This window comes from Myxocyprinus asiaticus, chromosome 23 (assembly GCF_019703515.2).
Source record: "Myxocyprinus asiaticus isolate MX2 ecotype Aquarium Trade chromosome 23, UBuf_Myxa_2, whole genome shotgun sequence".
In the NCBI taxonomy this organism is placed as follows: domain Eukaryota; kingdom Metazoa; phylum Chordata; class Actinopteri; order Cypriniformes; family Catostomidae; genus Myxocyprinus; species Myxocyprinus asiaticus.
This window is the reverse complement of record NC_059366.1, coordinates 11,218,723-11,244,372: the sequence shown is the minus strand read 5'-3', so window position 1 is coordinate 11,244,372 and position 25,650 is coordinate 11,218,723. Positions and strand designations below refer to the sequence as shown.

General features: G+C 37.7%; 1 protein-coding gene across 6 annotated transcripts in view; it reads right to left on the bottom strand.

Annotated features, from left to right (window-relative positions):
• LOC127413695 (echinoderm microtubule-associated protein-like 4) overlaps window positions 1-25,650 on the bottom strand; it is a 125,995-nt gene that overhangs the window by 48,178 nt on the left and 52,167 nt on the right. For all 6 annotated transcript variants that reach the window (XM_051651032.1, XM_051651035.1, XM_051651036.1 and 3 more), the window contains one exon: window positions 5,895-6,077. In XM_051651032.1, coding sequence (XP_051506992.1) covers window positions 5,895-6,077 — 183 coding nt within the window. The remainder of the gene's footprint in view (window positions 1-5,894; window positions 6,078-25,650) is intronic.

The following is a 25,650-nucleotide window of genomic DNA, read 5'->3' as shown; positions in this document are numbered from 1 at the left end:
GTGTCTGTGTATAAATAGTCAATGAGTTTGTTAGCTCTCACGTGGATGCACTGAGCAGGCTAGATACTGAGCCATGGGAAGCAGAAAAGAACTGTCAAAAGACCTGCGTAACAAGGTAATAGAACTTTATAAAGATGGAAAAGGATATAAAAAGATATCCAAAGCCTTGAAAATGCCAGTCAGTACTGTTCAATCACTTATTAAGAAGTGGAAAATTTGGGGATCTCTTGATACCAAGCCAAGGTCAGGTAGACCAAGACAGATTTCAGCCACAACTGCCAGTAGAATTGTTCGGGATACAAAGAAAAACCCACAGGTAACCACAGGAGAAATACAGGCTGCTCTGGAAAAAGACGGCGTGGTTGTTTCAAGGAGCACAATACGACGATACTTGAACAAAAATTAGCTGCATGGTCGAGTTGCCAGAAAGAAGCCTTTACTGGAACAATGCCACAAAAAAGCCCAGTTACAATATGCCTGACAACACCTTGACACGCCTCACAGCTTCTGTAATTTGGAGTGACGAGACCAAAATTGAGCTTTATGGTCACAACCATAAGCGCTATGTTTGGAGAGGGGTCAACAAGGCCTATAGTGAAAAGAATACCATCCCCACTGTGAAGCATGGTGGTGGCTCACTGATATTTATTTTTGGGGTGGGGGGGTTGAGCTCTAAAGGCATGGGGAGTCTTGTGAAAATTGATGGCAAGATGAATGCAGCATGTTATCAGAAAATACTGGCAGACAGTTTGCATTCTTCTGCATGAAAACTGCGCATGGGACGCTCTTGGACTTTCCAGCACAACAATGACCCTAAGCACAAGGCCAAGTTGACCCTCCAGTGGTTACAGCAGAAAAAGGTGAAGGTTCTGGAGTGGCCATCACAGTCTCCTGACCTTAATATCATCGAGCCACTCTGGGGAGATCTCAAACGTGCGGTTCATGCAAGATGACCAAAGACTTTGCATGACCTGGAGGCATTTTGCCAAGACGAATGAGCAGCTATACCACCTGCAAGAATTTGGGGACTCATAGACAACTATTACAAAAGACTGCACGCTGTCATTGATGCTAAAGGGGGCAATACACAGTATTAAGAACTAATTGTATGCAGACTTTTGAACAGGGGTCATTTCATTTTTTTCTTTGTTGCCATGTTTTGTTTTATGATTGTGCCATTCTGTTAGAACCTACAGTTTAATATGAATCCCTTAAGAAATAAAAGAAATGTGTTTTGCCTACTCACTCATGTTTTCTTTAAAAATGGTACATATATTACCAATTCTCCAAGGGTATGCAAACTTCTGAGCACAACTGTATATATGTATGTAAGTAATGTATGTATGTGTAGATATATATATATATATATATATATATATATATATATATATATATATATATATATATATATATATATATATATATATGTTTTGTTTTTTTAAACAGCCTTCATTCTTTATTTTTGCTAATTTTTAAATAAATTTTATTTATAGTAGTAACCTTTATTTAACCAGGAAACAAATGTCTGTTCTTTCTCAATTTTATAGTTTTACAATGCTTTGACTTTACCAGATCCAGACTTTTAATACTAAACAATGAAAGGCCATTATACAAATACAAATTATGAAATGTTTAAAAGTATGATAATCTTAACAAAGACCGTTTACTTTTTTTTTTTTTTTTTTTTTTTTAAGATTTGTATAAATATTAGAGCTCTCAATTGATTACATTATATTAAATGAATTAAAAGATGAGCTGATTAATTAATTGAATTAATCGCATGTCAATATTTACCGCAAAGTCCCACTAAATAAAGATGGTTTAGAATGTAATAATTATAAATATAATATATAATAAATATCACATTTCAGACAATTCAAATAGATAACCAGTGTTGGGTAAGTTACTCTTAAAAAGTAATTAATTACTAACTACTAATTACATCTTCTAAAGTGTAATTAGATTACTGTACTAATTGCTCTGTCTGAAAAGTAATTGCATTACTTATTACTAATAACTTTCTAAAACCCGTATCATCCTCGACCAGATGAAAAATGCAAGGATAGACATGAAATTGTTCTTTTAACTCTTTCAAATAAATCATATAAAATCAAATAAATTATTCATGAACTGGCCAAAGAATTTAAGGGGGCTACATTAAATTAGAAATCATACATTTTAACATTAGATGTTTAATTTACATTTTAAATTCACTATTGTTTTATACAGAATTGTTCTATAGAATATACAGTATTTAACACAATTACAACAGAAGTAAATAATTAAATTACTGAAAAAATTAAGAGTAATCCATTACTTTACTTTTTTAAATGAAAAATTTATTTAATTACAGTAATTATTTACTTAGTAATGGATTACACCCAACACTGTAGATAACATCATATACAGTATATTGTGGCAACAGACAAGTAAAGCATTTTGACAATCCAAAAAGTGTTTTTAAAAGTCAAAATACTGTTTGTTTCATTTCCATATCAATGAACTTAACCCTACTATTAGCCTGCATCCCTCTGCTCTATTTTAAATTTTTGGTCCATGTACTCATTTGACTGACAGGATTTTGTAGCCACTCACTTTGGTTGCATTGCGTCGCACTAGTTTTCAGCACCTCTAGTCATAAGCACTGTGTTTTTAGGACACTCTGTCAAACTGAACGTGGTTTGAAACTTTAAAAAAAATGCATCTCTAGATCCCAGCTCAGTCCAGCTATCTTTGTGCGCAAAAGTGCCTGCCTGCTCATTGGATTGACGAGGCCTGTTGCTTGTAGAGCTGGAGCACTGACTGCCCCCTGCTGCATCAAGTTAGTACATCAAGCTGGAACTGCTCTGATGGAAGGAACATTCTTATTTGGAATGTATATACAGGTCGGGGGCATGATTAATTGAGTTTTATATATATATATATATATATATATATATATATATATATATATATATATATATATATATATATATATATATATATATAATTAATTTTAGTACTAAATATATACTAAATTAACACGTTAAATTGACAGCCCTAATTTTTACAAAAATTAAGACTTAAAAATGTTGCCACATAGTTTTTCAAATGTTACATGGTTGCTTGGTTACCAAGGAGACAACAGTGTCAGAAAAGAGAACAAGAAAAATAAAGGTAGATAAATATAACTTGAACAAAACACAATTTTATTAACAATTTTTAATAATTTCCAATCAAGCTTAGTCAAATTATGCATTCATTGTGTTAGTACATAAAATGAATAAGCATGACAAAGGAATCAGTTATTTTATTTCAAAATATTCAAATTGTCATTTTCACTTCAGAATGCTATTAAACAATACAGAACTTGAGATGTGGTGGAAACTACATTGTGGTGGAAATGTCCATGACTACCAGAAAAAAATGACAAAAATTACAGAATTCTTCTGTGATGCATTGGACATTGTCAGTAGACAAATTAAATAATCTAGTGAGAGTTTTCGAAGTGTCCACAGGGCCAAGAGTGCCCACAGATGAAGAAACACCCTCATACTGTATGAAAGAAGACACTCTTAACTGCAATAAATACACCTCAGTACCAGCCAAAACAAAGCAGTCCACCTTACTAAACCAATGTCAGAAATTAACGACATGGAATTCTTCAAAAACAGCCTTAATTCTTACCAGATGCACGCTTCATCTAATGAACAGAATTAAACACCACTTCAATGTACATTATTAACCACCAACTCTGAAAATCAGCCTGGGCTTCCCTTTTCCTTAGTAAATTTTAAAGGCAGTCTGAGCCTTTTCACATATATCTTCCTGATAGCAGCTGATTAGGGAAAAACTGAGGTTTGGGAGGAGACCTGAATGGAAAGAGTGAGACTTGAGGAAAGACATTAGCATGGAGAATTGATCAAGGGAAAAGAGAGGGAAACGATATAAATGAGTGCGATAGGAATATGGAGTCACAGCCTTAAAGGGGTCATGACATCTTTTCACATGTAAGAGGTCATTGTACTATGGAAACATACTGTAAGTTTCAGAACTCAAAACAATTCTTATTTTTGTATATATAATTAATAATAATACAACACATTCAAAATGGTAAGTTCCACTTTCCTGCAACAATGCAAACCATGCCGCTTTGAAGTTTGGAGTCTTTGTATTGAGCCAAGACGTCAATCCGTGACGTTTAGATCCTCAATTTGTCAAATGTCTTTTTGCTATACGAATTTGCCACTCAGAGTTCACCAAACTTGAACTTCTACATACTGTATACAATATGCTTGTGTTCCCGCTCTCCCGTGCTCACATGAGCATGAATGGAAGTGAATGGAACACAAAGTGTAGTGTGACCGCACCTTTAGTCCAGCACAGGTGGGTGGGAGTTGCCAATGAAACAAATTGCAGGTGTGAATACTTTCACTCATATTCTCCCCACAAATAGATCTGCCATTGTTTTACAGATCCAACAGGGAATGGGAAAAGAGTGGGCAGTGAATGGACGCAAGTGTAAGATAACGCAGGTGTACGATTTTCTGCCTCTATAATCTCTCCTGTCCACCCATAAACTAGAATTAATTCGCTTCAGTCTTCTACTCGCTAGTTGAGTATGTTTGTTTTGCATGGGTGTGCATGTACTTTACCTTCAGTTTTAAGGTGTGAGAGTGTGAAGACAGACATCCGACAAATCAGAAAGATGACCCCATTATGGGAATAGTTCACCCAAAAGTCATTTACGGACCCTCGTGTCTTTCCAAACCCATGTCATTCTTCTGTGAAACACAGGCAGAATGCATTGCTCTTTCCCATACAGCGAAAGTGGATTTTGATTTATACGGCAAGTTCAACAAAGCAATATAAAAATTACCATAAAAGTAGTAATGTAAGTAGTCACGGCATAGCAAGTTTGAACATACTGAACCACAAAAGAGATTTGAAATCTTTGGCAGAAGTGAAGATTATCTATGTAAAGCTGTTGTATAGCTTTAGAAGACTAGAAATAAGTGGTATGTACAACTGTTTGATGCTTTTATGGTGCTATAAAGGAACAGTTCACCTAAAAACAACTCCAGTGTTTAAATCAATGTCTTCAGAAGCGATATGATAGGTGTGAGTGAGAAACAGATCAATATTTAAGTTCATTTTTACTATAAATTCTCGTCCCTGCCCAGTAGATGACGATATGCATGAAGAATGTGAATCACCAAAAACAAAAGAAGTGAAAATTTATAGTAAAAAAGGACTTAAATATTGATCTGTTTCTCACCTACACCTATCATATTGCTTACGAAGACATGGATTTAACTACTGGAGTTGTATGGATTGCTTTTATGCTGACTTTGTGCTTTTTGAAGATTCAAAGTTCTGGCCAATATTCACTTGCATTGAATGAACCTATAGCTGAGATATTCTTCTAAAAACATTTGTTTGTGTTCTGCAGAAGAAAGAAAGTCATACACTTCTGGGATGGCATGAGGGTGAGTAAATGATGAGAGAATTTTCATTTTTGGCTGAACTATCCCTTTAAAAACAAGACATACTGCACCTTCGAGTTATGTATAAGTTTGTTGCATACTCCAGCATGCCGACGTGTGTGCGTGAGAGAGAGAGAAAGAACGTGGGAGGAAGTCTGTGTGCTTTATATGGTGTGTGTTAAACAGGGAACAAAGTGAAGTCGGTTTTAATGGTCAAACATTAAAATAATTTCCCTAAAGCATACAGAGAGATCACACACGCATTCACACAGCTGCTATTCACATGGAAACGTTGTATGCTGTGGGTCAAGGCTGGACTGAAACTGTTAACAGATCCGGGTCTGGCTTCCCTCCTACACTTCCTCCATGTAAATAGTTCGAGGATGACTGGAGGCTGAGACAGACGCACACACAGCAGTGCTCGGTTACCTTTGCTGCTCTGCTGTTTCTTGGCAGTGGCCGCGGAGTCTTCAGACAGAGTGAGACGTCGGAGCACGTCTGCCAGTGCGGCCTTCATCACCATCAGCTCATCTTCCTGCTGCTGCACCCGTAGCTCCAGAGACGACAGGCGGTCCTGCACATCTGACGTGCTCGTTGCAGAAATACTGTCATCTGAGAGAGGGAGAGAAAATGAAGAGTTCATAAAAGGACTTACTCATCACCTATAGTAGAGATGCCCTTATATTATTAAAGGAATGTTCTGGGTTCAATATAAATTAAGCTCAATCGTTAGCATTTGTGGCATAATGTTGATTACCACAAACATTAATTTCAATACGCCCCTCCTTTTCTTTTAAAAAAGCAAAAATCGAGGTTACAGAGGCACTTATAATGGAAGTGAATGTGGCCAATTTATGGAGGGTTAAAAGGTAGAAATGTGAAGCTTATCATTTCATAAAAGCACTTTCATTAATTGTTCTATTAAAAATTATGTATTATTTAAACAGTAAAGTATCACAGTCATTTTAGGGTTTTAATGTTTGTTGACATTACATTGTCATAGCAACAAAATTGTAAAATTGGCTATAACTTTACACAGAAAAGGTTAGTAAGTGATTTTATCACACTAAAATCCTGTTTACACATATATTGTTTGCATCTCGTGGCTGTACTTTTGAAACAGTGAGTAATTTAACGTTCAAATTTTGGCCCCCATTCATTTCCATTGTGAGCGCCTCACTGTAATCCAGATTATTGCTTTTTTTTCAAAGAAAAGGAGGTCAAAATAAATTTGTGGTAATCAACATTATGCCACAAATGCTGTCGATTGAGCTTAACTTGTACTGAACCCGGAACATTCCTTTCATTTTAAACATGTACAGTACTGTACAAAAGTCTTAGGGGGCTTTCACACTGGGCATGTTTGCTGCGGTCCAATTCAGAGAGCGATTGTTCCCGGTGCCCCCCCAGCGTTGGTCTGGTTTCACACTCACTTGATTCTATCAAACCCCGGTCCATTTGCGTTCATCTTACGTCATCACAAACACGCATGGAGAACACAACGCGACTCATCATACTTTTTATTTATTTATTTATTTTATTTTGGTGCCATTATGCACAGCAGAGTGAACGACAACTGCATATATGTGCGATTCATGGCTTAACTCATCAGATGTCCAGGGTAAGGCGGCTTGCTGCTACTCGCAAACGGCGTTTTTTGAGACAGCTGATTTGCAACTTTGTTTACACTGCACGCTTACTCACGCTCATGTCCAAGGTGAAGTTATTGCCACTGTCATCTCCTATTATACTCTATATTTATAACCTATAATAGTATTTATAAGATAGATAGAGAGAGAGAGAGAGAGAGAGAGAGAGAGAGAGAGAGAGAGACAGACAGACAGACAGACAGACAGACAGAGTGTTGATTGTACTTGTATGTCATTGTGGTGTCATTACTTTTTTGGGACTTTCAGGAATGAAAAACGCATGCGCAGGTTACGTTACTTCCTGAAGGAGTGCGCACCCGAGTCCGAGTTGCTTTCACATTCACGTGAATCGCGCTACAGTTCCACTGCAACTGAACACAGACAGTCTCGGGTTTGGTACCACAGTGCGCTACCCAGTCCGCATGACAGCTTTCACATTACCAATTTTTCATGCGAACCGTGCTCTGTTTCGAACTGAACTGCCAGTGTGAAAGCACCCTTAGGCACGTTAGATGTTTAACAAAAAACATTTGCCTTTAGATGGTAGGATGGCAAGTGTACCTTGGACAACTGGTGCAGTTTTAAAGGCATAGGGTGGTCACACCAAATATTTATTTAGTTTGTTTGTTTGCTGCACTTTGTATGAAGTTAAATGGTAAATAAAAATTATTCATGGCATTATTTTTGAAAACATCCTCACTATACAACACTTTTCACAACTACCTACAACTTTTGCACAGTACTGTATGTCTAATATCAAAGTTCTATATCATTTTGTGTCAACCTTTATCAGTACACTTACATATAGATGGTTTCAAAAGCTAACAGACATACACTAAAAGCCACAAAACACCAATGTTGATGTCTTATAGTTTACACTATGCTTCATGCTTATTGTTTGCAAATATAAGCTTTAAGTTTATGCTTGGTGCTTTTCCTCACTGTAGGAGGACTACATTATATTAGTGTACACTTCTGGAGGGAGGCATCTGGTTTTTAGTGCTGCAGCACTGCAGTCGGCTGCCTGGCGTAACTGTGGTTGGGTTTTTGATTGCTGGACTGCTTCCCTGATCAAGGGGGCCCTGCATTCTGACCTGCGGTTAGCTAGTTTAAGGGGCATAAAATACCATACCCTTGAACAACTCAAACTTTCACAAACACTAATGCATATCTGATCCAAGTTTGAATCCAGATCATGGGACACACTACTTATAAATCAGTGGAAGTACTCACTTTCTCGCTTTCACCCACACACAATACAAAAATAAAAATAAATAAATAAAAAACACACATGGGCACACATGCGAGAAGCCTATTACCACACACAGAGTTTTTGAAAAATCATCAAATTCCCCACATAACCCTAATGAGCTGGTGATAATGCTGCCTCCAGTCTTAAGGTCACCACAGAGCGCCAGACTCACACAGATGGAGCACACACATACACACTAATCCACAGCCTCCTAACGGGAAGTCAGTCGGTAAATGCCCAAACAAAACATGTCAAACAAGCAAACAAAGGCACTCACTGTGCAATCTATGCCAGATTCCATTATTAGACATCAAGCCAAGCACATTAGCCCAATACACTGCCAACAGTTGAACTAACCCACTTTACAACTAGTTGCACAAAAATCAATCTGAACAATCTGGAAACCACGATCATGGAGAGAGGGACCGATTGGACTGATCTGGCCTCCTGAAGCCATCCATACAATCGCCTTTCTTGAGGCAGGGGTACCAAGAGAGTGCAAAACTACTGATCGATACTTATTCTGTCAGTGTTGTTGAAATTACCAGACTGATCTCACAGCGAAATCTGCATTTACCGAAATTCGAAACACTGCCCCCAGTGGCCAAAGCGGTAAGTGTTGTTGGGCGTATGGGCATGTGTGATCTTCATTTTCTGAACGTAATGTCCACAGAGGGGCACCAAAAACAAGTTGTGAAGCGAGTTGTTTTCAGCTGTACAAGCAGTAACACTGTGAAGAGGAATGCATATTTTATTTACTGAACCTAAACCAGAGCTTTTATATAAGTGAGTAGTGAGCCTGCTTGTGTCCGTACTAGGAAGACGTTTTCAAGAAGACTGTTTCCTTTCACTGAAACTGCCACTCACTCCTATGCCGGTCAAGCAACCCTTATATCTTGGTCAAAAATGTACCAAGATACAGAAAGCAAACATCTCATCTCAAGGTTGCAGGAAGAGGCCAATAAATCCAGCTTTGTCTAGAAGGCTGAAAACACTGCAATACTTCAATTACTTTCTCTTCTCACAGTTTCCTCCCTGTCTTTAGGTCTTTCCTTTTAAACGGTCTTATCCGAGCAGCCTACGGAAACATGGCGAGGGCAACCGTTCATAACACAATGCACAATGCTCCCCCTACACAACTATATGTGAGAGGAAATCAGTTTGAGAGGTTGTTTGATACTGGCAATGTGTACAGAGAAGAAAATAAACGGGGGCAGACAGGAGGAAGATGCTAAACAGAAAGAGTAAATGTTGGTAGTTAGTTGGTAGTTAAAAGTAGTTAGCTAGACAGAAGACAGCCAATATCTTTTTGAATATATAACAGATTCAGAGAAAAAAATCTATTTAAATCACAGCAGTACATACTATATATATAGCACAAAAACAATGAGTATCTCAATTAGGGTGACAGCATTTCCGGTATCACTCAATAAAACACCATCATATTTAACAGAAACAAAAATGAACTAAACCTCATATAATTTTGTGAAATTGTTGTAATAAATATTATATTATTTTGAGTGTAGATACAAACAAGATGACGTACAAAGTGTTAAATTGTGTTTTTTTTTTTTTTTTTTTTTTACCAATTTGTTTACATGAAGTCTCCAAGTGAACCAGTTATCTACAATGAATTGGCCTTCCCTCTGCTTCATTTAAGAGAGTGAGTGAACATTTTAAGCAAGCATGTTTAATGTAATACAATGTAACAAAAACAGTGATATGGCTTGCAGTTACCCATACAAAAAATTACCATGGTAACCATAGTTTCTGGCAAAATACCATAGTTACTAGTTATTGTTACTACTGTAAACTATAATGCATTAAAGTAATATTCCAGGTTCAATACAAGTTAAGCTCAATCAACAGCATTTGTGGCATTATGTTGATTTCCAGAAAAAAAAAAGAAAAAAAAATATATATATTTTTCTTTTTTTTTTTCAGAGCACAAGACAATTTAAAAAGCTTTACAGTTCAAATAATAAAATGATTCTTAAAATAATTACTGTAAGTGCTCTTTGATAACAGTAAGCTTCACATTTCTGCCTTTAAACCCTCCAAACATTGGCCCCATTCACTTCCATTGTAAGTGCCTCACTGTCACCTCGAATTTTGCTTTTTTTTTTAAGAAAAGGAGGGACGAGTCAAAATTTATTTTTGTGGTAATCAACATTATGCCACAAATGCTGACGATTGAGCTTAACTTGTATTGAACCCGGAATATTCCTGTAATATGGTCTCTCTTTTAGAATCTTAATCACCAAAGTGAAGTCACCGTTATCTTTCACTGCATCTTTTCTTTCTTTTCATACAATGAAAGTGAATTGTGACTGTGGCCATCAGTCCCTTACATTCTGTCTAACACCTCCTTTTGTGTTCGATTAAAGAAACTAAGTAAATCATAAGGGTTTGGAACAACATGAGGGTGAGTAAAGGGTGAGCTATCCCTTAGTTAAGTTAGTACCCTCACTACTTTAAGTGAGTTACTCCCCAACACTGTTGGCATGAAGTCTGTTTCTCTAGATAGCTCTTTCAAAAATGGGATCCAACTGAGTAACAAAACTGAGAAGAAACGCCCCCTCCTCTACATTTCTACCATTGATTTCTTGTAGGCTAAAAGGAAGGAAGGCCCCTGCACATGTCATATTTCACAATAGCCCATCACATTCCTTAGTTTTCTTCCCCATCCTTTTGCACGTACACCTAAACACACACACACACCTCCAACCTAACACACATTAGGCCTACTTCAAAATAAAAATCACTTCACTCCCTAACACACATAATAAAAAGATATGCGAACCTCCCATGCATGGAGCAGAGTCCAACAAATACTCATACACAACTGCAGTGAGATCCTACACTCGGTGTGAGACAATCAATTGGCACGCGGCCAGATAACATGCTCGTAAGACTTGTTTTCGCCGTGCTTCATTTTGACTGGAGGTCTATGTAGGAAGTCCTCGGGGTTAGATTGTAGATTTACAGCTGAGATAAGACTCAGTTTTGCAAGCAACCTCATTTGGGCTCCGGCCATACATAAACACACAGCGCGTCTTGCTAAGTTTCACCATTTGCAACACTTATTCATAACAGATAGTCCTGATAATCACTTATCGTTCTGATAGAACAACAGATCTGAATGCAGTGTAGCTGTGCACTTCCTATGAGATAAGGATTAGATGGCAACAAAAATGTTGCAGACTGAACTGGGTTGGACTTGAACCTCATGAAGCAAAAGAGGCATCTTTTACCTGGCCTCTTAGCAAGAAAAATAATCAAGTCACGCAGTCAGGGTTTGGAGATCATTTAAACACTGTGCACACTTAAGTGGAGCACAAGACGGCACATGTCGAAACTGGTTAAGTGTGTGTGTTATGCACAGAAAAAATATTTAATGGTGGAGAAGGCACATTACACACACACACACACACAGAAACACACATAATTCATTAAAATATACAAAAGTACCATGTTATTATCATGGCTTCTTAAACATGTATCTTGGTACTACCATGTATTTTGACTCTGGTAATACCTTGGCAACATTACTATTTTATTAAATACTAAAAATATTGCAGATGTACCATGGTTGCTTGTTTTGGACATGGTACCACAATAATACCATGTGTGTGTTTTTTGTTTTTGTTTTTGTTTTTACATGTACCATTGTTTTAACCATGTTTTTCTTGCAGCTGTACCAAGGAAATATCATTGTATTCTATGAGGAAAATTGGACTACCATGCAACCCTGCTGAAACAAACACCTTAAACAAGCCTAAGGCTGGTGTTAACTGGTGTTCAACTGGTCTCTCAGCCTGGTTAAGTTGTTGTTTAGCTGGTCAGCCAGAACACCCAGAAACAGACTATCTATAAAAATGGTATGTCAAAATGCTAATCATTCTGTATTATCACTGCACCATAGTACTGCAAAAGTACTTTTGTTTTGATGGAAAGAGAAGTTTATGGCTCAGTCCATCTGAAGTGGTCCAATATTTGGAGTGGTCCCACCAGTTTTTTATTTTTATTTTACTTGGTTCAGCCACGGCGGCCATGTTTATGGCAGCATTACAATAGGACTTAAGTTCTAAGTCTAAGGAACAAGAATGTGTAAAATGTTTATATATGTACATGTACCTTGTAATGTGCTCTAGAGATCAGTTTTTGTTCCATGCCGCTAGGACCATCCTGAACTGAAATTCTGAGGTTTCTGAAAACATCTTTATAACCAAAATTTGTTGTGCGCCATGACACAAAGTTAGCCACCGTGGTTAAACCAATTAAAATAAAAATAAAATACTGGTGGTTTTGCAATACCAATACATAGTGGTAATCACTCAAAAAAAAATTACAAATAATTAAAAAAAATAAAAAAAAATGGAAAATTAAAAATGGTCAAGCAACCTATGTTGGACCACTTGAGATGGATTAACCCTTATGCAGTCATGATGAGCTCTATATAAGTTCTATATAACCAAGATGAGGTCTAGATCAGTACTGCAGATTAAAGTACAGTGCAAATATTGCCCTAACCAAAGCTCAAATAGTCAACGTGTGACAGATAAAGGTGGGAAAGTCACGGGGAAGTTGTGCAAGGCCTTGTGAAGGGGTCTGAGTCAACTGAGGTGAGCTCATACAGGAAGTGACCTTAAAAGATGTGGCTGATATGACAAAATTGACAGTTTTGCTAAATGAGTAGCGGTGACGTGCCTTCACTGAGGGGTGAAATCTGTCACTCCATCTGTATTCACACTGATCATTACACAACTGAACCTGAAACTCATACTTACAGAACATACTGTATATGGAGTACTATTAACATTTCTGATGTAAATGTCAGTGTTGCTTGCCTGGCGTTATGACACATTTTAGCAAATTACTAAGTGCTTTCTTACCGGCCCCGGTCAAATGAACGAACCCCCAAATCTCTATGATATTCTGGGTAGGACTGCACCAGCTGTGCTTAAGTTCTTACGTAATTTGGGACGTAAAGTTCACACTAAGGGCTTAGTAACTACTAGATAGTTTGTAACTAAGTCAGTGCTTAATTTAGTTGCACCACCTGTTCTTACGGCAAGACTTGACTAGTAGGTCGTAAGCTCTCTGTAAAGTGATGCGTAGTCGCATAATATGACGTTTACCTGAATTAATCCAATAAACAACCTTCAAATTTGTACACAGAATTGTTAAAAAGCTGTGAATTTCAATTTGATCTTGTTACTGTTGATTTTCAAACCTTGCTTGTTCACGTAACTGTCAGCTGTAATAAATGATATCCCCATTAAAATACGATATGTAATAAAAGTAGATTTGATAAATAGTATATTTTCCCTGTGTAAATAATATATAGGAATTGTATCTAAAATAAGGGGTGATAAATAAATACTAATACAACAGGCTGGAAAAACAGACATTTATTCATTTTAATATCCTATATATATTTTGAATGTGTTGAAACTTGACACCGGGCGACGCACCCTAAAAACTGCACCGTTAGATCGGTTTCATGCTGAAGAACCGCTTAAAAGATTTTCTCCCTCGTAAATGTAAACGAGTGTAAACGTCAACATCATACTGTATGTCGAAAAGATTGATGCCTGTCATGCAAAACATGAGCTCCTTGATGTCATAAAATATCAGTCTGCTTTTTTATTCCATTCGTTACTCCTGGTCGGAGTCTTCCGTAAATATTTAGTTTATACATAGGGTTACGTCCTACCTAAATTTAATGGTGCAATGCTCAAATATTTAATAGTGCGTAAATTGTGACTTTGTGGCATATTTACGCCACAACTTGGCTAAGTTATAAGTATAGCCAGGGTTGGGAGGGTTACTTTTGAAATGTATTCCACTACAGATTACAGAATACATGCTGTAAAATGTCATTTGTAACGTATTCCATTAGATTACTCAAGGTCAGTAACGTATTCTAAATACTTTGGATTACTTCTTCAGCACTGATAGATTTTTTCACTTGTTTTGACTATAAAAACTCTGCCAGTACAGTAAGACAAAATACACGTTAAAAATACATTCTCTGAAAAACCTAAATATCTTATGCAGTGTTATTTCTAAAACAAGATTAATCACATTGATCTTGTTTTAAGGGTTTTTAGACATTTTTACAGGAAAACAATACAAAAATTATTATCAAGAATATGATTTTTGCCCTAATATCAAAGGTCTTACTAGAAAAAAAGAAATTATGATCCAACGTGAATTTTCTTGATAAAAAAATATGATCGTGCCTGGTAACATGTGCATGTAAAATGGCTAGAAATAGCATTTTAGCTTAGCGTAAAGCTGACAATTTACACAAGGTTTATTTCTATTTCTTCTGCTCCAAACTTACTTCAGACATACTTCTCTGTCTACTCGTATGAATGTAACACATCATAAGAAAGTGTTTCACCGCTGTTCAAATGCACTGTGGATCACATCATTTATATGTATACATTTTTCCATCTGAAAGGACTAAATATTAAATGAAACAAATGACAATAAAATGCAAAGTAATCTCTTCAGTAATCAAAATACTTTTTGAATGTAACTGTATTCTAATTACCAATGATTTAAATTGTAACTGTAGTGGAATACAGTTACTTATATTTTGTATTTTAAATACGCATTCCCGTTACATGTATTCCGTTACTCCCCAACCCTGTGTATAGCTGGTGCAACCGGCCCCAGGTCCTCAGGGCTCAGGTCCCTCCATTAGCTTTATTCCCTACCAGGCAAAACTACTTAGAAGAAAAAAAAAAGTAATAGCACACTTCTCTTCAACAAGCCACTTGATTTGATACTGTATATAATTCATGTCTGCACTAGCACAAACAGTGCAGTATGAGTTACAGGATTTATAAAAAAAAAAAAAAAAAATCCCTAACCCATAAGTATGAGCAAAAGTAAGTATGATACTGGCTAAAGGCTGTACGATTATTTTAAAAAATATATATCAAGATTACAATTACAACTGCCACAATCATAAAAAGTCCACTTTAGGTCTACTTACTTTTATTTTTTTTTTCATTTTATTTTTTATTTTATTTTTATTTTGTAAACAATCATGAACATGTCTGTTGCTAATTTTCTGTGAATAATGTATTCCATATTTGAATAAAAGTTTTGTTTCTAATGCTGCTAAGAGGGCCAATGTGACATATAAACCATAAATCAATAAAATAATACAGAAACACAGTTCTCAGCTTGTTTTGGATGTGTAGCATACATAAAGAATATGGAATGCAGTTGCCCCGCAAATTATAAGTACTTAAATGTAAATTACATTACTGTAAAAAAATTGCAATTACAATATCAAGGCAATTAATCCACACAAACATTTTATGTCATAATTGTGCAGCCCAAATATTTGCTTTACTAACCACCACTAATTAATAAGTAGAAATAAATAAATAAATAAATAGATTATTTAATTTATAACAATAATCACTGGTATTAGTGGCCCACATCTGTCATCATGGGACAGCCCTGCTGTGTGATATTTTAAAATCATACAGACTTTCAAAAAAATAAAAAATAAAGTACTGTAGCAGTATCATGGTTCAGTAATTGAATCGCTGGTAAAAAAAACAATTATTTAAAAATATACAATGGTACATACATGGTATGGTAAGGTACTAGAGGTCAACCAATAGTGGATTTTGCAGATACCGATAACTAAGGTGGTAGAAAAGGCTGATAACCGATTAATCGGCTAATAGATTTTTTTTTTATTTACTGTATAGAGTGATAAAAAAAATATTAGTCTTTCCTTACTATAAAGGGCATAGACATTGAGGCTCCAAAATGAATACAATCCCAAAAGCAGTTTATTAACCAAAATTAATAATAACAACCAGAAAAATTCAGATTTGGTGCATAATGTGGGACTTTTAACTATAAACAAGCCTGAAATACACAGGACTCTTATTTTGAAATGATGGAGACTTGGCTCCATTACAATGCTCTGTATGTAAATATTTACCACATGAAGCTTTTTATAGCCTATAATATTCACCAGATGAAGAGTTTTGTGTATAAGTAGCCTATGTCACCAGACGAGGAACAACAAAAAATTTGAATAAATAAATAAATAAAAATAAGCTATCAGCAACTATCGGCATAGACTTTTGCCGATAACCGATAGTTCCAAAAAGCAACTATCGGCACAGATTCATCTGGAAAACCGGTATATATATCAGACTACCTCTATATAGTACCTTAAATAATAAAACTGAATTATTGTGATGGCAGTATCCAAAATACGATGGTATTACCATGGTCTTTTCTACGACATATTTTTGTGGTAATACCACAGTGAATTTGTAGCCGTTATAAATGTACCAGTTGAGTTTTTGAGTACTGAACACACACATGAGAGCAGTTTGCACTTTATGAATGGGATTCTTCTGCTGTTAACAGACTAGCAGTCATGTAACAGACATGATTAACTACACAGCACTATTGCTTCATGTTAATGATTCATTGTAATAGCCCAGGTCTTGACTACAGTGGCCGTGAAGTGCAAAACAAAACAACAAATCTAAATACACAACGGCAAATCCAAAGATAAAAAATAACAATTCAGAAAGACAAAAACAAACAATAAAACACAATGGCAAATCTGCTAACAAACAGCAAATCAGAAAACACAACACCAAATCCAGAAACAAAACAACAAGTTAGAAAACACAATAGAACTTCAGAAAGCACAACGGCAATTCAGTCGAAACGGAAAGGGTAGGTAGCATAGCTTCTCACCTGATTGGCTGTGTGAATGAGACCTAGTCCTTTCTTCAGGATTGGTTCACTGATTATATCAAAATCCATGCCAAAAGGTCACTGACTGAAAAACTAAATCATTTGAAGTGTTTTCTCTCTAGGGAAAACAGTAACAGGAAACTGTATTACACAGAGAGTAAAAACAGCGAGCGGGAAAAGTTAGTTTTAGGTACGATGTTCGTTTATGGTCTCATGGTTCATCTAGTGCATAAGGGACTGTCTTAAAGTCCACAAACTGCGCTAAAACGTTGGTGGCATCCAAGCGTTCATTCAACTTGCATGTTCTAACTTAAAAAACACTGCTGTTTAAATAAAAAATAAAAAAAATCTAAATTATAAAGGTTCCAGTTGCTGTCAATGTTTAGATTTCCCAAGTATATCTAATTAAACGGATACAGTGTTCAATTATTTTAGAAAAACACCACTAAAATTCACCAAGATGTAATTTTTACATTACAAAGGTTGTAGCGGGCTGCCAGTGGTATGAATGACTAATGTACATTGCTTTTTTTATTGTTTTATTATTATTATTATTTAAAAAAAAGAATTTAATTCTCACCTACAGTAAGTCAGCATATACACTATATTGCCAAAAGTATTAGCTCACCCATCCAAATAATTGAATTCAGGTGTTCCAATCACTTCCATGGCCACAGGTGTATGAAATGAAGCACCTAGGCATGCAGACTGCTTCTACAAACATTTGTGAAAGAATGGGCCGCTCTCAGGAGCTCAGTGAATTCCATTGTGGTACTGTGATAGGATGCCACCTGTGCAACAAGTCCAGTCGTGAAATTTCCTCGCTACTAAATATTCCACAGTCAACTGTCCGTGGTATTATAACAAAGTGGAAGCGATTGGGAATGACAGCAACTCAGCCATGAAGCGGTAGGCCAGGTAAAATGACAGAGCGGGGTCAGCGGATGCTGAGGCGCATAGTGCGCAGAGGTCGCCAACTTTCTGCAGAGTCAATCGCTACAGACCTCCAAAGTTCATGTGGCCTTCAGATTAGCTCAAGAACAGTGCGTAGAGAGCTTCATGGAATGGGTTTCCATGGCCGAGCAGCTGCATCAAAGCCATACATCACCAAGTGCAATGCAAAGCGTCGGATGCAGTGGTGTAAAGCACGCCGCCACTGGACTCTAGAGCAGTGGAGACGCGTTCTCTGGAGTGACGAATCACGCTTCTCCATCTGGCAATCTGATGGACGAGTCTGGGTTTGGCGGTTGCCAGGAGAACGGTACTTGTCTGACTGCATTGTGCCAGCTGTGAAGTTTGGTGGGGGGGGGGTATTATGGTGTGGGGTTGTTTTTCAGGAGCTGGGCTTGGCCCCTTAGTTCCAGTGAAAGGAACTCTGAATGCTTCAGCATACCAAGAGATTTTGGACAATTCCATGCTCCCAACTTTGTGGGAACAGTTTGGGGATGGCCCCTTCCTGTTCCAACATGACTGCGCACCAGTGCACAAAGCAAGGTCCATAAAGACATGGATGAGCGAGTTTGGTGTGGAAGAACTTGACTGGCCTGCACAGAGTCCTGACCTCAACCTGATAGAGCATCTTTGGGATGAATTAGAGCGAAGACTGCGAGCCAGGCCTTCTCGTCCAACATCAGTGTCTGACCTCACAAATGCGCTTCTGGAAGAATGGTCAAAAATTCCCATAAACACACTCCTAAACCTTGTGGAAAGCCTTCCCAGAAGAGTTGAAGCTGTTATAGCTGCAAAGGGTGGGCCGACGTCATATTAAACCCTATGGATTAAGAATGGGATGTCACTCAAGTTCATATGCGTCTAAAGGCAGATGAGCGAATACTTTTGGCAATATAGTGTATAATAGCAGCCTTCTACAACCTTTCCAATATGAAAAATAATAACTTGGTAAAATTTCAGCAATTTGTTTTCTAAAATAATTGAACACTGTACTCATAATTGGACATGCTGGCTTCAAATGTAGAAAGTGAGCCATCACACCAGCAGTCTACTGCAACCTTTAGAATGTGAAAATGCTTCTTTAATAATGGTGTTTGTTATGTTAGAATATGCAAGTCAGTTGACTGAACGCTTGGACACTGTCGTTTTAGCACAGTTTGTGGAATTTTAGACGATGCCTTACACACCGTAGATGAACATCGTACCTAAAACTATCTTTTTCCGCTCGCTGTTTTTGCTCTCTTTGTTATAAAGTGTCCCATCACTGTTTTACTGAGTGACAAACCACTCACAATTTTCAGTAATTGAGCATTTGGAATGAATTTTTAAATAATCGTGCAAGTGGGCAGAGAACCAGTCCTGAGGAAAGGAGGTATTTTCCACACAGCCAATCAGGTGAGAAGCTGTGGTACCTACCCTTTCCGTTTCGACTGAATTGCTGTTGTGTTTTTGGATTTGCTGTTGTGTTTCAGAATTGTTATTTTGTTTTTGGATTCGCCGTTGTGTTTTTAGATTTGTTGTTTTGTTTTGCACTTTACGGCCACCGTACTTGTCATACAGATACACACATACTCGCCATCACACAAATCCGCAAACACTCTGTCACATGTGTGGGGCCCGGGTCTGAGATTAGATAATGAGAAGTGGGGCAGTGCAATGCTGTGACATGCATTTTCAGCACCTTCTCTCCTCCTTAGATTATGGACGGATTGAGCAGTTGATGTTGAAGACAAAACAGAGGCTGTGTGATGAAAGCTGCAAGCATGCATGCTTGAAGATTCATAACATTCCACAGTAAACAAAGATGGCACAGATATCTGAGAAAGCGTTATGGCCAATAAGCATGCTACCATAGTGCTTCTGCAATTTCTGTATTCACATGGTCCTTAAAGGTGCTTAAAAGTATACCATGGCATTACCATGGTATATGTCTTAAAAAAAAAAATCCATACAGTATTACCAAATATACAGCTCTGGAAAAAATTAAGAGACCACTGCACAATTACCAGTTTCTCTGGATTTGCTATTTATAGGTATGTGTTTGTGTAAAATGAACATTTTTTGTTCATTTTAAAGTACTGACAACATTTCTGGAGATTGGCTGGCCATTACAGGGTCTTGATTCGGTGGTCCTCCATCCACACCTTGACTGACCTGATCGTGTGGCATGGAACATTGTCCTGCTGGAAAATCCAATCCTCTGACTTGGGAAACATTGTCAGAGCAGAAGGAAGCAAGTTTTCTTCCAGGATTACCTCGTATGTGGCTTGATTCATGTGTCCTTCACAAAGACAAATCAGTTGTGAATTGTGAAGGACGCATGAATCAAGCCACATACAAGGTTATCATGGAAGAAAACCTTCTGCTCTGACAATGTTCTCCAAATCTGAGGATTGTTTTTTTCCAGCAGGACAATGCTCCATGCCACACAGCCAGGTCAATCAAGGTGTGGATGGAGGAGCACCAGATCAAGACTCTGTCACGGCCAGCCCAATCTCCAGACCTGAACCCCATTGAAAACCTCTGGAATGTGATCAAGATGAAGATGGATGGTCACAAGCCATCAAACAAAGCAGAGCTGCTTGAATTTTTGCACCAGGAGTGGCATAAAGTCACCCAACAGCAATGTGAAAGACTAGTGCAGAGCATGCAAAGACGCACGAAAGCTGTGATTGGAAATCAATTAATTAATGTTTGTAGGTACAAATATAAATCTGTTATATACAGTGCAAGGGAAAGTAATGCAGAAGAGGTAGGATATGTTAAAAAAATATAATTGACTAAGCTGTGTATTGCACATAATTACTGCACAATGGGGCAGTTTTAACTGTTCACAAGATGGATAGCATGAGCGAAAAACTGTTCTTGTGCCTGACGGTTCTGGTACTCAGAGCTCTGTAGCGCCGGCCAGAAGGCAACTGATAGTGGGCAGGGTGAGTGGGGTCCAGAATGATTTTTAAAACCCTTTTCCTCACTCTGGAAGCGTACCGTTTTTTTAAGGGAGGGCAGGGGGCAACCAATAATCTGCTCAGCAGTCCAAATTGTCCTTTGTAGCCTTCTGATGTCTGATTTCATTGCTGAACCAAACCAGACAGTTATTGAAGTGCAGAGGACAGACTCAATGACTGCTGTGTAGAACTGAATTAGCAGCACCTGTGGCAGGTTGAACTTCCTCAACTGGTGAAGGAAGTACAACCTCAGCTGGGCCTTTTTCACAATCAGTGAGTCATTGTGGGTCTCCCACTTCAGGTCCTGTGAGATGGTAATGCCCAGGAACCTGAATGACTCCACTGCTGCCACAGTGCCGTTTAGAATGCTGAGCGGGGTCAATGTTGGGGTGTCATCTTGGATGAGGCCGATAAAAGTAGTCATCTGCAAACTTCAGGAGCTTGACAGAGAGGTCCTTGGTGGTGCAGTTGTTGGTATACAGGGAGAAGAGTAGTGTGGAAAGCACACATCCCTGGGGGGCACCAGTGCTGATTGTGCATGTGCTGCCTATCGGTCAGAAAGCTGGCGATCCACTGACAGATAGACGTGGGAACAGAGAGCTGGGTTAATTTATTCCATAGGAGAGCTGGAATGATGGTGTTGAAAGCCAAACTAAAGTCCACAAAAAGGATCCTTGCATATGTCCCTGGTCTGTTCAGATGTTGCAGGATATGATGCAATCCCATGTTGGGAGGAGGGTGGTTACAGGAGGTGTTGGTGTTTGTATGAAGTTAAGGTCAGAGTAGGTGTGGGGTGACTGGGCTTTTCAAATCTACAGTAAAACACATTCAGGTCATCAGCCAACGGTTGATTCACTACAGTGTTGGGGGATGGTGTCTTGAAGTTAGTAATGTCTTTCAGGCCTCTCCACACTGATGCAGGGTTGTTAGCTAAAAACTTGTTTTTCAGCTTCTCAGAGTAGCTTATTTTAGCCACTTTAATTTCCTTAGTGTGTTTTTGACCTGATTATGCAAAATTTTATCCCCGCTTCAGTAAGCATCCTCTTTGGCATGACGAAGCTGTCTGAGTTTTGCTCTAAACCATGGTTTATCAGGGTTCTTCCACCAAATATTTATTTCTGAACTCTTCCTTAAAACATTAGTATTGTGTTGTTTAAAAATGAATATGAAATTGTTTTCTTTGTATTATTTTGAGGTCTGAAAACACGACATCTTTTTTGTTATTTTGACCAGTTGTAATTTTCTGCAAATAATAATTGAAAAATTATTTTATTTGGAATTTGGGCAAAATGTTATCAGTAATAATTTTGCAGTGGTCTCCAAAGCTGTATGTATACAGTGCATGTATCAATCTACACTCCATACCCCATAAACCAGATTTTTGATAACTTTGCAAATTTATTAAAAAGAAAAAACTGAAATATCACATTCACATAAGTATTCAGACCCTTAACCCTTACTTAGTTGAAGCACCTTTGGCAGCGATTACAGCCTCAAGTCTTTTTGGGTATGATGCGACAAGCTTTGCACACCTGAATTTGGGGATTTTCTGCCATTCTTCTATGCAGATCCTCTCAAGCTCTGTCAGGTTGAATGGGGACTGTCGGTGGACAGCCATTTTCAGGTCTCTCCAGAGATGTTCGATTGGGTTCAGGTGCAGGCTCTGGCTGGGCCACTAAAGGACATCGCATTGGCCGATACATTTTCCCCTTTGGCTAATTTGTTTCTTGAGGGCGCTGAGAATCGCCTGCTTGCATGTGAAGCGACTGAGACATGTAAACGACCAGTCACAGTTCATTTTGTTGTTACTTGCCATCGTGTTACTACAATAATAGACCGGTGTGCAACACAGTGTCATTTAAATGGTCCGCATATCAGAGCATCGGCAGACACATTTGAGCTCATAATGTTAAAGTGCTCGCCTGCTTCATTCTCCCTCTCTCTCCTCAACAGTTCCCTGTAACTTGTAACTGTCTTGTCTAATGATAAAAAGGCAAATATTAATCAAACTAATATCATACCGTCTGCAACTATTCGCATGTCTCGTTTAAACAGATGTAATAACCCAAACTCACACAACTTCAGCATCCTGTGGAGTGCTCATTTATCTTCCTCTAAAGCACGTATTTTAACAGTCCCTCCTCAACAGTTCCCTGTCACTTTTCTAATGATAAAAGGCAAATATCAATCAAACTTCTATTATATACCGTGTGCAAATATGCAGATATCTCGTTTAAACAGATGTAATTTACAAACCTCACGAAAATCCAGCATTTTATTCCCGTCGAGCGCTCATCTAATATCTTCCTCTGAAGCACGTATTCTATCAGCCAGAATCAAAACTTCAGGATCAGGATCAAAAGTTCCTCTGATTCACAAATCATGACGACAATCCAAGCAGGCGATCCAGGCTGTTTAAACTGTCAGGAGATTGAGGCTCGTGCTGGATCTGCAGGAGCGTGTGAGTGCGACCAAAGTCTTTCTAGAAAGCCATTCCACTGTCAGCCATGTTTGGAATGCTCTCGGGAGACTATTTCCAGTCATAAAAGTGCAGCTCCTATCTACAAGAATGGAGAAAGACCAAAATCTCCAAAACGGTTGGTCAAGATTATGATCTAAGAACATATTTCAAATCAGCAGTAAAAATCTGACAACACCGGTATCATAAATGGTGCTTCTTTACCTCAGATTACACAAAAAAGCTCTCATAGCTAATGCGCATGCACAATCTACAGTTGATTGACAGGCGATGTCTGCATCTAAAAGGTGATTGGCTCTTTTACCTGTAAGGCAGGACTTCCTATCTACATCCGTTGACCATTGGCTGCAGTTGGGCATTCTAATTTTTCCCATTAATTTTAATAGAAGTGGCCCATCTCTGCTAAATAGTCGCTGGTGCAACTTCAAGGTAAAAGTGCTTCACGTGCGCTGTAAGTAAATGTCTTATTCACTATGTACTGTATGTACAATTGGTTTAATTCTATATTTTTTGAGAAAATGCGATTGCTAATGTGGACATGCCATCTATGGTTGCTGGACTACTGTGTGTACTGTTATTTCCTTCTTCCTAATATATTAACAATTTCTTCATGTGCAGAAAAATTACTGAAATTTGATGACTAAACAGAAATCATAAGAAACTGCTATCTACCATTTATAATACAATATTATTTTTTTATATTCTTTTTTTTTTTTTTTTACAAAGTTAAAGTTTTGTGTGAAAATGAGTAAATATAATGCTAAATAAGAGTTCATAATTTTTTATTTTATTTTTTTTTAGCAATTTTATGTTTATGTTATTTACTATATTAAATTGTGTTATATATCGGCCTATCGGACACCCTGATCTCTGGATATCGGCATCAGCCATTAAAAAACCCATAATGGTCAACCACTAATATATATATGGTAATACTGTATGGAACTTTTGGTACATTTTTGTGAAAACAGCAACTAAAGTATATCTTATTCTCATGGCTTAGTTGCTGTGTGTTTAAACTAATTTCTCTCTGTGTAGACATCCAGACAAACATAACAGCTAGTGGCTTTCTAGTTGTGTGTGCACAAGGTTTGGATATCTATTGCACTATCCCAAACTAACCTCTCAGCTTGAGACTGAAATTTATAGACACACCATCAGTGGTTGTCTATCTGTGAAAGCTGTCTGAGAGTGGGGATTTCTCCCTGCTGGAATCAAGCCTGACATACAACTCCAGTGCCAAATACAAGCAGACAGTTGAAACCACACCTGTGTGTGTTTGTGTAATTGTACTGCATATTTTTTCTGTATGCTTATGAAAGATATGACCGTTGAAGGATAGATATTAGAGAGAGAGAGAAAGAAAGAGAGAGAGAGCGAGTGCATTGGTAGTTTAATTGTTACAACAGTTTTACTTTCTATTGCTCATGTTTATTTAAAGGTGAGGTGTGTGATTTCTGCACCACTAGCGACACCAAACAGAATTGTAAAAATAATCACATTTTCAAACAGTTATCCCAAACAGTCCCCCTATTTGCCATTGGCTAATAAAACAAATAGTCCTACCTCCAAACCTGCTATGCTGGGCTGGTTGGGATGCTCAAACAAATAGACAATGTTTTAAAAGCACCACAGCTCCACAGTGTTTACAGTTTAAGGGAATAATATCCCAGCATATTAAGCTGGGACATGAGAATGTATATTAAAATTAACCTTAAAGGGGGTGAGAAAAGAGGAATCTCAGACAGGACAAAAACAAGAGAGAGAATTAGAAAAGATGACACAACGGATCAGAATAAGCTTCTAAAATAATACAAATTAAGACAACTAGATGTCTTGTTAACACATCTTTTTTATGCCCTACCATTTGTGTGACACATGCAGACATGCTCTGAACACTGGCTGAATACTTATTTTTGACAGATTCACATATGGCGTGAGCAAATAAACAAACACGCACTAGTTAAAATGTTAACTGTCTTTTTTCTTGTTTCTTTATCAAACATTTACTACAAAGAAAGGAAGTAACACCCTGACCAGTGGCAGTATTCGGTCAACACTCAGACAAGGAACTCAAGGTGTGTGTGTTCCTGCTTCACATCCTCAGTATTAACAAAGCCCACACACACACACACACACACACACA